The sequence below is a fragment of the Nerophis ophidion genome, linkage group LG14 (genome assembly GCF_033978795.1).
Source record: "Nerophis ophidion isolate RoL-2023_Sa linkage group LG14, RoL_Noph_v1.0, whole genome shotgun sequence".
Taxonomy (NCBI): domain Eukaryota; kingdom Metazoa; phylum Chordata; class Actinopteri; order Syngnathiformes; family Syngnathidae; genus Nerophis; species Nerophis ophidion.
The window spans coordinates 49,097,341-49,109,643 of record NC_084624.1 but is presented as its reverse complement, the minus strand read 5'-3'; the positions used below and the strand labels follow the sequence as shown (position 1 = coordinate 49,109,643).

Here is a 12,303-nt window from a genome sequence, read left to right as displayed (position 1 = left end):
TCCTTGAAGGTTACAATCACCCTGGTTAGCACCCGAGTCTTCACTCCATTGAAGGTTTTTCTATTTATAAAAACTTTGACTCATTCAAAAACTTAAAAACAAAAAATGCATCCCAAAATGTCTGATAGTCATCCAAATGTAAAATATTACACTTGCTAAGAATATTACAATAATGTAAGTGATTCTGTCTAAAATGTTCAAAGTCTTCTTAAAGAGAGACTTGCTGGGTCCTAAGGTGCCTGTGTTGCATCAGACCAGATGTACAACACTAGTTTGTATGTGTAAACATCATGGCATTCATATGTATAGTCCACTTTTCACATGTTTAAGACTATACCATAGTCCTGGGGTCGGGAACCTTTTTGGCTGAGAGAGCCATGAAAGCCAAATATTTAAAAATGTATTTCTGTAAGAGCCATATAATATTTTTTTTTAACACTGAACACAACTAAACGCGTGCATTTTTAAGTAAGACCAACATTTCTAGAGTATAATAGGTCTCTTATTCTTTGTATTAACATTGTTAATCTGAAGCTAACTGTGGTGGGGGCGTGGCCTGCGGGCCTGCAGCAAACTTGGGTGTCCCAGGACCGGCCTGGAAATCAACGACAGGTGCGTAGAAGGCCCACCTGGGCCTTGTTATCTAACCACCTGTCGCTCTGTTATAAGCAGCAGCCTAGGAGGAGAGACGGGGTGGAGGCTGGAGCCAGAGCGCGAGCGAGAGAGAAAAATACAATTGCTGGAAAGCAACTGAGAGACTTATTGAAAAATAAAATAATAATGTAACCCTGAAAAGGGCTCTTATGTCGGTGCTTGGGGGTCTGAAGAACCCCCAGGAGGGCAAGCCCCACACTAACCAATAATAAATAAATGACTACTTACCATTAACGCAACTTATTGAACATAAAAAAAGCATGAGAATGTTTTTAAAGTTTTTTTTAACACTGTGATTACAATTACTTATCGTGTTAAGCAACGTCAGCTCAGGTTTATCAGGGAGCCAGATGCAGTCATCAAAAGAACCACATCTGGCTCTGGAGCCATAGGTTCCCTACCCCTGCCATAGTCACTTTGTACGGACCTTTACCTGTTCCTCCTAAAAGTCCCCAAACAGAAATGAACTTCAGTTCAGCCGCTCTGATGATGTGTGGAAAATAGAGTTACACTTTTATCATCCTCACTTTGGACCGCAGTGATAGTTGTTTGGCAGCTCAAGCGGGTGATTAAAGCAGAAGATCCCTTGGTGGTTGGAGACCGGCCATGGCCTCCATCCTGCTGCTGCCTCCAGCCATCATCTGGCCTCCGGGCCCACTTTTGGAGGCACCAGACTCTTAAATGTCATTAACTCCCTCCTCATCTTTAGCAGCTTTCATTCATCACCATGGATGCTACATTAAAATGGTCTTCCTGCCAATTAGGGTTATTTGTATACTGCTGATAACTAAGTACCGCGATACTAATTGATTGAAATCGGTACTATACCACCTTTTGAAAAGTTCCGGTACCGTTCTTCCATCTGAATTCTGCTGTGTGGTGGTGACTACAAAGCCCAAGTGCATGATGTTGAGTGTGTCAAAACACACACACATAGCGTGAACACATTATTTACATCTTGGGGAGGAGGAAGGGCAAAAAAATACAATTCTACTGGTTAATAAAGAATGTGTGAAGTACAATATGGAGCTATTTGGACTTCAAAACTAACAATAAAAACTACAATTCTACTGGTTAATAAAGAGTGTGTGAAGTACAATATGGAGGTATTTGGACTTCAAAACTAACAATAAAAATGACAATTCTATTGGTTAAGAGTGTGTGAAGTACAATATGGAGGTATTTGGACTTCAAAACTAACAATAAAGGTGACACTTTAAACAAGGAAGCAACGCGCTTCAAGTGTTGCTTTAAAAAAACGCCTCACCAAATGTCTCCATCTGTATTAGCACCTTTGCTTCAAACTTAGGTCAACATTTAAATAACGAGCATTCATATCTGCACAAGTAGTTAGGTAATAATGTAGTTGTTACACCGTTGGCTCCGATGCACACCCTAGTTGAGGAGCACAGGGCCGATGTCTTCGTCAGGGTAACACACTTCACTTTACAACTGGTCTGCTAAGATCCACTTTCAGGTCAGAATTCGATGCCGCCGTGACAATCTGGTTGCTTTATTATTAGTTTTGCAGGACACAACCGGACCCATTCATCACTAGGGACAGCGTGGCAAAGTTGGGAGAGTGGCTTTGCCAGCAATCTGAGGGTTCCTGGTTCAATCCCCACCTTCTACCATCCTAGTCACGTCCGTTGTGTCCTTGAGCAAGACTCTTCACCCTTCCTCCTGATAAGTGGTGGTTAGCGCCTTGGATGGCAGCTCCCGCCATCAATGAGGGAATGGCTGAATGTGGGAAATAGTGTCAAAGTTCCTTAAAAAGGTAGAAAAATGCTATACAAGTACAACCCATTTACCATTTACCCTACTGCTCTCTCTCTCTCTTTACTCATCCACTCACTCACTGACGTCACTCAGACTACACGTTGGCATTCTCTTAAACACACACACACACACACACACACACACACACACGCGCTACTCTCATGAGTTAGCAGCTCCCCTGTTGTGCTCATGTAGATACGCAACATGTAGCTACGTAACATGTAGCTCCGTAACGTGTAGATACGTAACATGAGGACATGCAACATGTAACTATGTATCATGTAGATACGTAACAAGTATATACATAACATGAGGATATGTAACATGTAGATGCGTATCATGTAGATACGTAACATGTAGTTATATAACATGAGGATATGTAACATGTTGATGCGTATCATGTAGATACGTAACAGGAGGATATGTAACATGTAGCTACGTATCATGTAGATACGTAACATGTATATACATAACATGAGGATATGTAACATGTAGATGCGTATCATGTAGATACGTAACATGTAGATACATAACATGAGGATATGTAACATGTAGCTACGTATCATGTAGATATGTAACATGTATATACATAACATGAGGTTATGTAACATGTAGATGCGTATCATGTAGATACGTAACATGTAGATACATAACATGAGGATATGTAACATGTAGCTACGTAACATGTAGATACGTAACATGTATATACATAACATGAGGATATGTAACATGTAGCTATGTATCATGTAGATACGTAACATGTATATACATAACATGAGGATATGTAACATGTAGCTACGTAACATGTAGATACATAACATGAGGATATGTAACATGTAGCTACGTAACATGTAGATACGTAACATGTATATACATAACATGAGGATATGTAACATGTAGCTACGTAACATGTAGATACATAACATGAGGATATGTAACATGTAGCTACGTAACATGTATATACATAACATGAGGATATGTAACATGTAGCTACGTAACATGTAGATACGTAACATGTATATACATAACATGAGGATATGTAACATGTAGCTACGTAACATGTAGATACATAACATGAGGATATGTAACATGTAGCTACGTAACATGTAGATACGTAACATGTATATACATAACATGAGGATATGTAACATGTAGCTATGTATCATGTAGATACGTAACATGTAGATACATAACATGAGGATGTGTAACATGTAGATACGAAACATGTAGCTACATAACATGAGGACATGTAACATGTAGTTACCTATCATGTAGATATGTAACATGTCTATACATAACATGAGGATATGTAACATTTAGATGCGTATCATGTAGATACGTAACATGAGGATATGTAACATGTAGCTATGTATCATGTAGATACGTAACATGTCGCTACATAACATGAGGATATGTAACATGTAGATGCGTATCATGTAGATACGTAACATGTATATACGTAACATGAGGATATGTGACATGTAGCTATGTATCATGTAGATACGTAACATGTCGCTACATAACATGAGGATATTTAACATGTAAATGCGTATCATGCAGATTTGTAACATGTCGCTACACAACATGAGGATATTTAACATGCAGATGCGTATCATGTAGATTTGTAACATGTCGCTACACAACATGAGGATATTTAACATGCAGATGCGTATCATGTAGATTTGTAACATGTAGCTACACAACATGAGGATATGTAACATGTAGATGCGTATCATGTAGATTTGTAACATGTCGCTACACAACATGAGGATATTTAACATGCAGATGCGTATCATGTAGATTTGTAACATGTCGCTACACAACATGAGGATATTTAACATGCAGATGCGTATCATGTAGATTTGTAACATGTAGCTACACAACATGAGGATATTTAACATGTAGATGCGTAGAGTCGCACACAGCTGCTGGGCTTGATGTCAAATATTGGCGGAGTTAAAACTGCCCAATTAGCGTCAACTCATGCAAGTAAAATGACTGAATTTTGTAACAAATTGCTACAATTTGTGTTTTGTCGAACAGATGTGTGTTTTACCTGCTACAGGGCTTATCTGTGTACATTATCCATAAATTTGTTTTTTGTATTTACTAACAATCGTATTTTTCTTAAAGCACATACGAACCAGGATTGACAACCAGAAATCTAAAATAACTGAATAGTATGTTAATAAAGCTTTTTATTATATTCTAATCTAATCCTTGATTATGGCAGACTATATGTAATATGGACAATTGTAAAAAGAGAAGCCCAATATGTTTAATACCTTTTAATTTATATTTTAACCATCGGAGATTGTTATTGGAGTGCAATTTGTTTTATCGTATTTTAAGATTTTTCTGTTAAAATAAAGCCAATATTGAAATTTTTTGAAGTTCCCTTTTATTTTTTAAAAGTATTGATATACATTTTGGTACTGATACCAAATTATTGGTATGGAATCCTACTCTACTCCCTTTAGGAAGAGCGGACGACACGAATGAAAAATGCTTGTGGAAAACCTCTAATGAACTGAATGTTGTCCTGTTTTCTCCGTAGGACTGGCAGACAAAAACAACATGAACTCAGATTCGGTCAGCAAGACTCACAACAAGGTAACTACTCACTCGCTTCATTCATCAACCTCCACCTTTGCTACATTGTGACAACAGCTGCATACTTTCATGTCTGTGAATCAACCACAATACCTGAGTAGCTCTGTGTGGTGTGTGTGTGTGTGTGTGTGTGTGTGTGTGTGTGTGTGTGTGTGTGTGTGTGTGTGTGTGTGAGAGAGACTCACCGCTATGATCCTCTGTAGTTATGCAAATACATGATAATGCATGCACATGGAATACAGATCCTATCAGTCCAATTAGTGCGCTTTGCTTTGTTGTTGGAAAGTGCAGCAGAGTGAGTGTGTCGTCGGCCCTTCTACTCCGTCACACATGCAGGTGTCAACTCTACGCCTTTTTTTCTGCGTCCACCACCAATCAACCGCTAGGATTTGAGTAGTTTAAGGGAAACAAAGTTCCATCTACAGCCGTTTTATTTTTGGACTCCAACCAAGCCTTTCGCACTCTGCACATTGATTGATTGATTGAGAAGTTTATTGACCTCTTAAAGAATGTAATCCATGTAATGCTTTAAAAGGCAAATGAATGGCACAAAAAACCAAAAGGCTTGTTTCCATTGTGCTCCATTAAATATTCATCACATGTGATACATTATACAATAAAAGATATATAAACTGTAACATGTAAGTAAAAAAATGGATAAATGATGTACATATACACAGTATACATGTCAGCTGATTTGAAAAACAATATATATACATGACTATGCACTTGTTGAGTCCAAGAGGATGCAAAACAGAATGAGAAAATATATATACACTATAACCACATTTAAATATATCTAAACCACATATAAATATATATACACTATAACACATATAAATATGCATACAATATAACCACTTATAATTATATTTATATACCGGTACACTAAAACCACATATAAATATATGTACACTAAAACCACATATAAATACAGTGGGGCAAAAAAGTATTTAGTCAGCCAGCGATTGTGCAAGTTCTCCCACTTCAAATGATGACAGAGGTCTGTCATTTTCATCATAGGTACACTTCAACTGTGAGAGACAGAATGTGAAAAAAAAATCACATTGTAGGAATTATAAAGAATTTACTTGTAAATTATGGTGGAAAATAAGTATTTGATCATGCAACCATTCAAAACTCTCACTGATGGAAGGAGGTTTTGGCTCCAAATCTCACGATACATGGCCCCATTCATTCTTTCCTTAACACGGATCAATCGTCCTGTCCCCTTAGCAGACAAACAGCACCAAAGCAGGATGTTTCCACCCCCATGCTTCACAGTAGGTGTGGTGTTCTTGGGATGCAACTCAGTATTCTTCTTCCTCCAAACACGAGGAGTTGAGTTTATACCAAAAAGGATACATGGATGATACAGTAGAGGATTGGGAGAATGTCATGTGGTCAGATGAAACCAAAATAGAACTTTTTGGTATAAACTCAACTTGTCGTGTTTGGAGGAAGAAGAATACTGAGTTGTATCCCAAGAACATCACACCTATTGTAAAGAAACATCATGCTTTCGGGCTGTTTTTCTGCCAAGGGGACAGGACGATTAATCCGTGTTAAAGGCCTACTGAAACAAGATTTTCTTGTTTAAACGGGGATAGCAGGTCCATTCTATGTGTCATACTTGATCATTGCCATATTTTTGCTGAAAAGATTTAGTAGAGAACATCCACGATAAAGTTTGCAACTTTCGGTGCTAAGACAAAAGCCGGAAGTCGCAGACGATGACGCATGTGTGGGGGCTCCTCACATATTCACATTTATAATGGGAGCCTCCGACAAAAGTGCTATTCGGACCGAGAAAACGACAATATCCCCATTAGTTTGAGCGAGGATGAAAGATTCCTGTTTGAGGATATTGATAGCGACGGACTAGAAAAATGTTTTTAAAAAAAAACGCGTTCGCATTGGGACGGATTCCGATGTTTTTAGACACATTTAGTAGGATAATTCTGGGAAATCCCTTATCTTTCTATTGTGTTGCTAGTGTTTTAGTGAGTTAAATAGTACCTGATAGTCGGAGGTGTACATCCACGGGTGTCTTGACGCCAATGTCTCAGGGGAGTCGACGGCAGCTTTATGGACAGCACAAGCTCAGCTTTTCTCCGGTAAGAACTGACTTTTTAACCACAATTTTCTCACCAAAACCTGCTGGTTGACATTCCGTTGTGTTTCATGTTCGCTTGACCGCGCTCTGATCCATATGAAAGTTTCACCTCCAGGAATTTTAAACAAGGAATCACCGTGTGTTTGTGTGGCTAAAGGCTAAAGATTCCTAACTCCATCTTGCTACTGTGACTTCTCCAATACTAATTGAAAAAATTGCAAAAGATTCAGCAACGGAGTTCTCCAAAATACTGTGTAATTATGCCGTTAAAGCAGACGACTTTTAGCTGTGTGTGTGTGCAGCGCTCATACTTCCTAAAAACCTGTGACGTCTTGCGTACACGTCATCATTACACGACCTTTTCAAGACGAAACTCCCGGGAGATTTAAAATTGCAATTTAGTAAGCTAAAAAGGCCGTATTGGCATGTGTTGCAATGTTAATATTTCATCATTGATATATAAACTATCAGACTGCGTGGTCGCTAGTAGTGGCTTTCAGTAGGCCTTTAAGGAAAGAATGAATGGGGCCATGTATTGTGAGATTTTGAGCCAAAACCTCCTTCCATCAGTGAGAGCTTTGAATGCTTGACCAAATACTTATTTTCCACAATGATTTACAAATACATTCTTTAAATTTCCTACATTGTGAATTCCTGTATTTTTTTTCACATTCTGTCTCTCCCAGTTGAAGTGTACCTATGATGAAAATGACAGACCTCTGTCATCATTTGAAGTGGGAGAACTTGCACAATCGCTGGCTGACTAAATACTTTTTTGCCCCACTATATATATATAAAACACATATAATTATATATACACTATAACCACATATAAATATATATAAACCACATATAGAATACAATGGAAAGTACTTTATTGATCCCTGGGGGAAATTCAGCACCACAGTTCGCTCACAATGAACAATAATGATAATAAATAATATATGACATATATTATATATATATTATATTATATAAATATATTTTACATATATTCTACATTTAAGTGCAGTCAAGGAACATATGCATTATACAGTCTGATGGCTGTCGGTATGAAGGACCTCCTGTGTCCTTCCGTGTTACATTTAGGGAGTCTGAGCCTTCCACTGAACGTGCTGATTCTCTCCGCAAGGTCCGAGTGTAGTGGGTGGGAGGTGTTGTCCATAATGGCTAGGAGTTTTGCTAGACTTCTCCTTTCTGACACCACCGCCAGAGAGTCCAGCTCCACTCCCAACGCCTTACTGGCCTTCTCTACCAACTTGTCCAGTCTGTTAGCGTCCCTCACTCTCAGCCCGCTGCCCCAGCAAGCCACGGCGTACAAGACTCCCGTCCAAAGGCAAAACCCAGTAACTCAATTTTGGTCAAAACTGAGCTGATAATAATTTTGGAGTTCCTAGGTGATATGCTTTACATTAATGTATGTGATATTGTTATTTGTTCCGTAAGTAAGCTGTTACACGCATGGCAGGACTTAGAAACTACCACATAACCGCGTAGATACAACAGAAAAACCTAGTATCTCAATGGACCAATCGGAGCTCCTTTGTCAGTCGCCTTATTGTCTTTAATGAGACATTTGCAGGAATGGGGGCCGACAGTCAAGCTGATTATGTGATATTATGGCACGAGGGGATATTTGGAAGATTGGCCCAGGACGTTGCAAGCACCTTCATTAAATGTATTGTTCTTGATTCTTCCCCTTGCATACTCTTTTGGGCAGATAACTGTGGAGGTCAAAATAAAAACTGGACGCTGTACACGGTTCTTGCCCAATGTGCAAACGCAGAATGGGGCCCACCCGAGATTGTGATCAAATATCTGGAGAAAGGGCACACGTTCATGAGAGCAGATTCAATCCATGGCTCAATCGGCAAGAAAATGAAAGCTCAAGAGAACATCTATACGTTTGATGCCTTTGTAGATCTTTGTAAGACAGCATCAAGATAGATTGGTTTTCCTTTGTTTTCTCAAAATCAGCTAGAAGTGAGTTACTAGGTTTTGCCTTTGGACGGGAGAAGAAAGCGCCCGCCACTCGTAGAACATCTTCAACATCTTTGTACAGACGTTGAAGGATCCTAGCCTCCTGAGGAAGTAGAGGCGGATCTGTCCCTTCTTGTAGAGGACCTCAGCGTGTTTTGACCCATTAGGCTTGTGTCCATGTGTACACCGAGGTATTTATAATCCTCAACCATGTCCACATCCACCCCCCTGATGGAAACAGGGGTCACCGGAGTACTCCTCCTCCTTTCTAGGTCTACAACCAGCCCCTTGGTCTTGGTCACATTGAGCTGGAGGTGGTTCTTTCCACACCATGTGACAAAGTCCTCCACCAGTGCCCTGTATTCCTCATCATCACCATCCTCAATACACCCCACTATTGCAGTCATCAGAAAACGTCTGAAGGTAGCAGGACTCTGATTGCTAGTGGAAATGGGTGGTGTAAATGGTGAAGAGGAACGGGGAGAGGACTGTACCCTGCGGGGCCCCGGTGTTGCTGACCAGCCTGTCAGACACACAGTCCTGCAGTCGCACGTACTGTGGTCTGTCAGTCAGGTCATCTACAACCCAGGTCACCAAGGGGGCCTCCACCTGCATCCTCTCCAACTTCACACCCAGTAGCCCCGGCCATATGGTATCAAAAGCACTGGAGAAGTCAAAAAACATGACCCTCACACTGCTCGCAGGCTTGTCCAGGTGGGTGTGGGCTGGGTTCAGCAGGTAGATGACTGCGTCCTCCACTCCCAGTCGTGGCTGGTAGGCAAATTGGAGTGGGTCCAGGTCGAGTTGTTCCAGGACCAACCTCTCCATGGTCTTCTCAATATGGGAGATTAGCGCCACCGGTCTGTAGTCCTTTGACGTGCTGGGTCGCGTGCACTTGGGGATGGTGACCACGCATGAGGTTTTTTACTGTGTGGGGACTTTCTGCAGTCTAGGGCTGATGTTGAAGATGTGCTGGAGCCCACCACACAGCTGTGGGGCGCAGGCTTTGAGCACCCTGGGGCTCACACCGTCAGGACCTGCAGCCTTGCCTGTGTGTAACCTATTTAGCTGTGCATTCTGCAGACAGACACACTGGGGGGTCTCAGGTGGTTGGGGGAGGGGGGAGTCATCATTCTGAGGGTGAGGTGTTAAGTGGGGGGAGGTAATCATTGGTGTTGGGGGGCTGTGAGGCGGGGAGGGGGGATGGATTGGTTTGCTGAAGTTGCCAGGGGCCTGGCTGGCATGCTTTGGGAGGGGGGGCAGGAGCTTGTCAGAGCCACTGTGTCAAACCTGTTAAAGAACTGGTTTAGCTCATTGGTCCTCTCTTTGTCTCCGTCCACCCCCCGATGGTTTGAGGCCGGTGATGGTCTGCATACCTCTCTATATATAAAGCACATAGACTTAGACTTAGACAAACTTTAATGATCCACTAGGGAACTTAACTTGTTCAACACAGTAGCTCAGTTACAATGATGGAAAGTGTAAGGATGGACAGGACAATGCAGGTATAAATAGACTAAATATAAGATATAACATATATGCGAATATATACAATATATACTTAATATGTGTACAGTATATTATATATACATATATATTATGTCTATAACATATATACAATATATACCAATTAACATGTACAATATTACAGTATTTGTGGCAGCCGCAGCATAAAATAGAGGAGTAGCTGACATAGAAGGTGTCAGGTAATAGACGGATATCATCTATTGCTGTCTGGGGGTGATTATACAGCTGGATGGAGTGCGGAATGAAGGAGTTCTTGGATCGCACATTGCGGGAAGGAAGCGGAAGTAGCCTGTTGGAAGCTGATACATATAAATATATATAGACGATAAGCACAAATAAATATATATAAAGCACATATAAATATATAGAGACTATAAGCACATATAAAGCTGTTTGATGCTTGGAAGAGTTGCTGGGGTTAGATTTAGGTTGAGATCAGGTAGAGTTTGAGCTGAGCCATGATTTTATGGCAGTTTTAACATTGAGTTGGGAAGTTTGAATTTGAAGGTGTTTTGGTACTGTGTGCTGGCAAAATAGTAGAATGCATTTTTCCCCATCAGAGTCTTGAATTTGTGGGGGACAAGGTCTGAGGAGTACATACTGTATATTCAGTTAGTTGGTAATTATTTCCTTTACCAGCCCTGATATTGTATTTAGATTCCCTCGGAGAAACTCCAGAGAGCCGGAAAAGTTCTCCGCAACGCCATCCTGTCCAGAGCCCCCCACATGATCCGAGACAGGAAATACCACCTCAAGACTTACAGGTGATGAAGTTCAAGAGACAAAAGTTCTTTGGAATACTGGTGTAGCGTCAATATGTGTCGGTGTGTTGCAGACAGTGCTGTGTGGGCACAGAGCTGGTGGACTGGCTTGTGCTGCAGAGTGCCTGTGTTCTCACTCGCTCCCATGCTGTTGGCATGTGGCAGGCATTGCTGGAAGACCAGGTGCTCAATCATGGTATCTTCATTTCTTTCCTCACCACTAACCTCCTTTGCATTGAAGCTGCCGACAGGCTTACTAAAACACTTCTACCAGCACTGGAAGTAGACTATGAGAACAAATGGGAAAACATGTCCAAAATACTCTGATATGGGACCTTTAAATACCGGTCAGGTTTATAGGTTTGACAGGAATGCTTTTTGTGTGCTCCCCAGTGGACCAGGAGCTGGGTTTCCAGGACAAGTATCTGTTCTACCGCTTTCTGGATGATGAGGAGGAGGACACGCCGCTGCCGAGTGAGGAGGAGAAGCGAGAGAGTGAGGAGGAACTGCCGGAGACCATTCTCTTCCTGGCTCAGATGGGCCCCGATGCACTGCTGCGCATGATCCTCAGGAAGTCGTCAGTAGCCATCAAATTGTTCTTCTCTTGAATGTTTGCTCCCTCCCATGTTGCACAAGGACCATCACACCCAATCTCTGCCGTGTGTGCCCCGCTAAAGCTGCTAACCGTGTGCTATCACCAGCAAGGCCTCCTCAAAATCATGATTTTATTCGTAATTGACTTTTCATGATTATATACAAGTATTTATCATGTTCTCTTCATGTAATATTAGGCTCCAGTGTTGCTTGCTTTTACGTCAGAGCTTTTATCCAATCACAGTTCTGCTAACTTGTTGCCAGCGCTGCGTGAATTCT

At 41.1% G+C, this 12,303-nt stretch overlaps 1 protein-coding gene across 1 annotated transcript in view; it reads left to right on the top strand.

Moving 5' to 3' along the window:
* The window catches only part of LOC133568788 (rap guanine nucleotide exchange factor 4-like), a 60,600-nt gene that overhangs the window by 24,614 nt on the left and 23,683 nt on the right, over window positions 1–12,303 (top strand). The window contains exons 8-11 of the mRNA XM_061920926.1: window positions 4,991–5,046; window positions 11,327–11,433; window positions 11,505–11,626; window positions 11,824–12,007. Of these exons, the coding sequence (XP_061776910.1) occupies window positions 4,991–5,046; window positions 11,327–11,433; window positions 11,505–11,626; window positions 11,824–12,007 (469 nt within the window). The remainder of the gene's footprint in view (window positions 1–4,990; window positions 5,047–11,326; window positions 11,434–11,504; window positions 11,627–11,823; window positions 12,008–12,303) is intronic.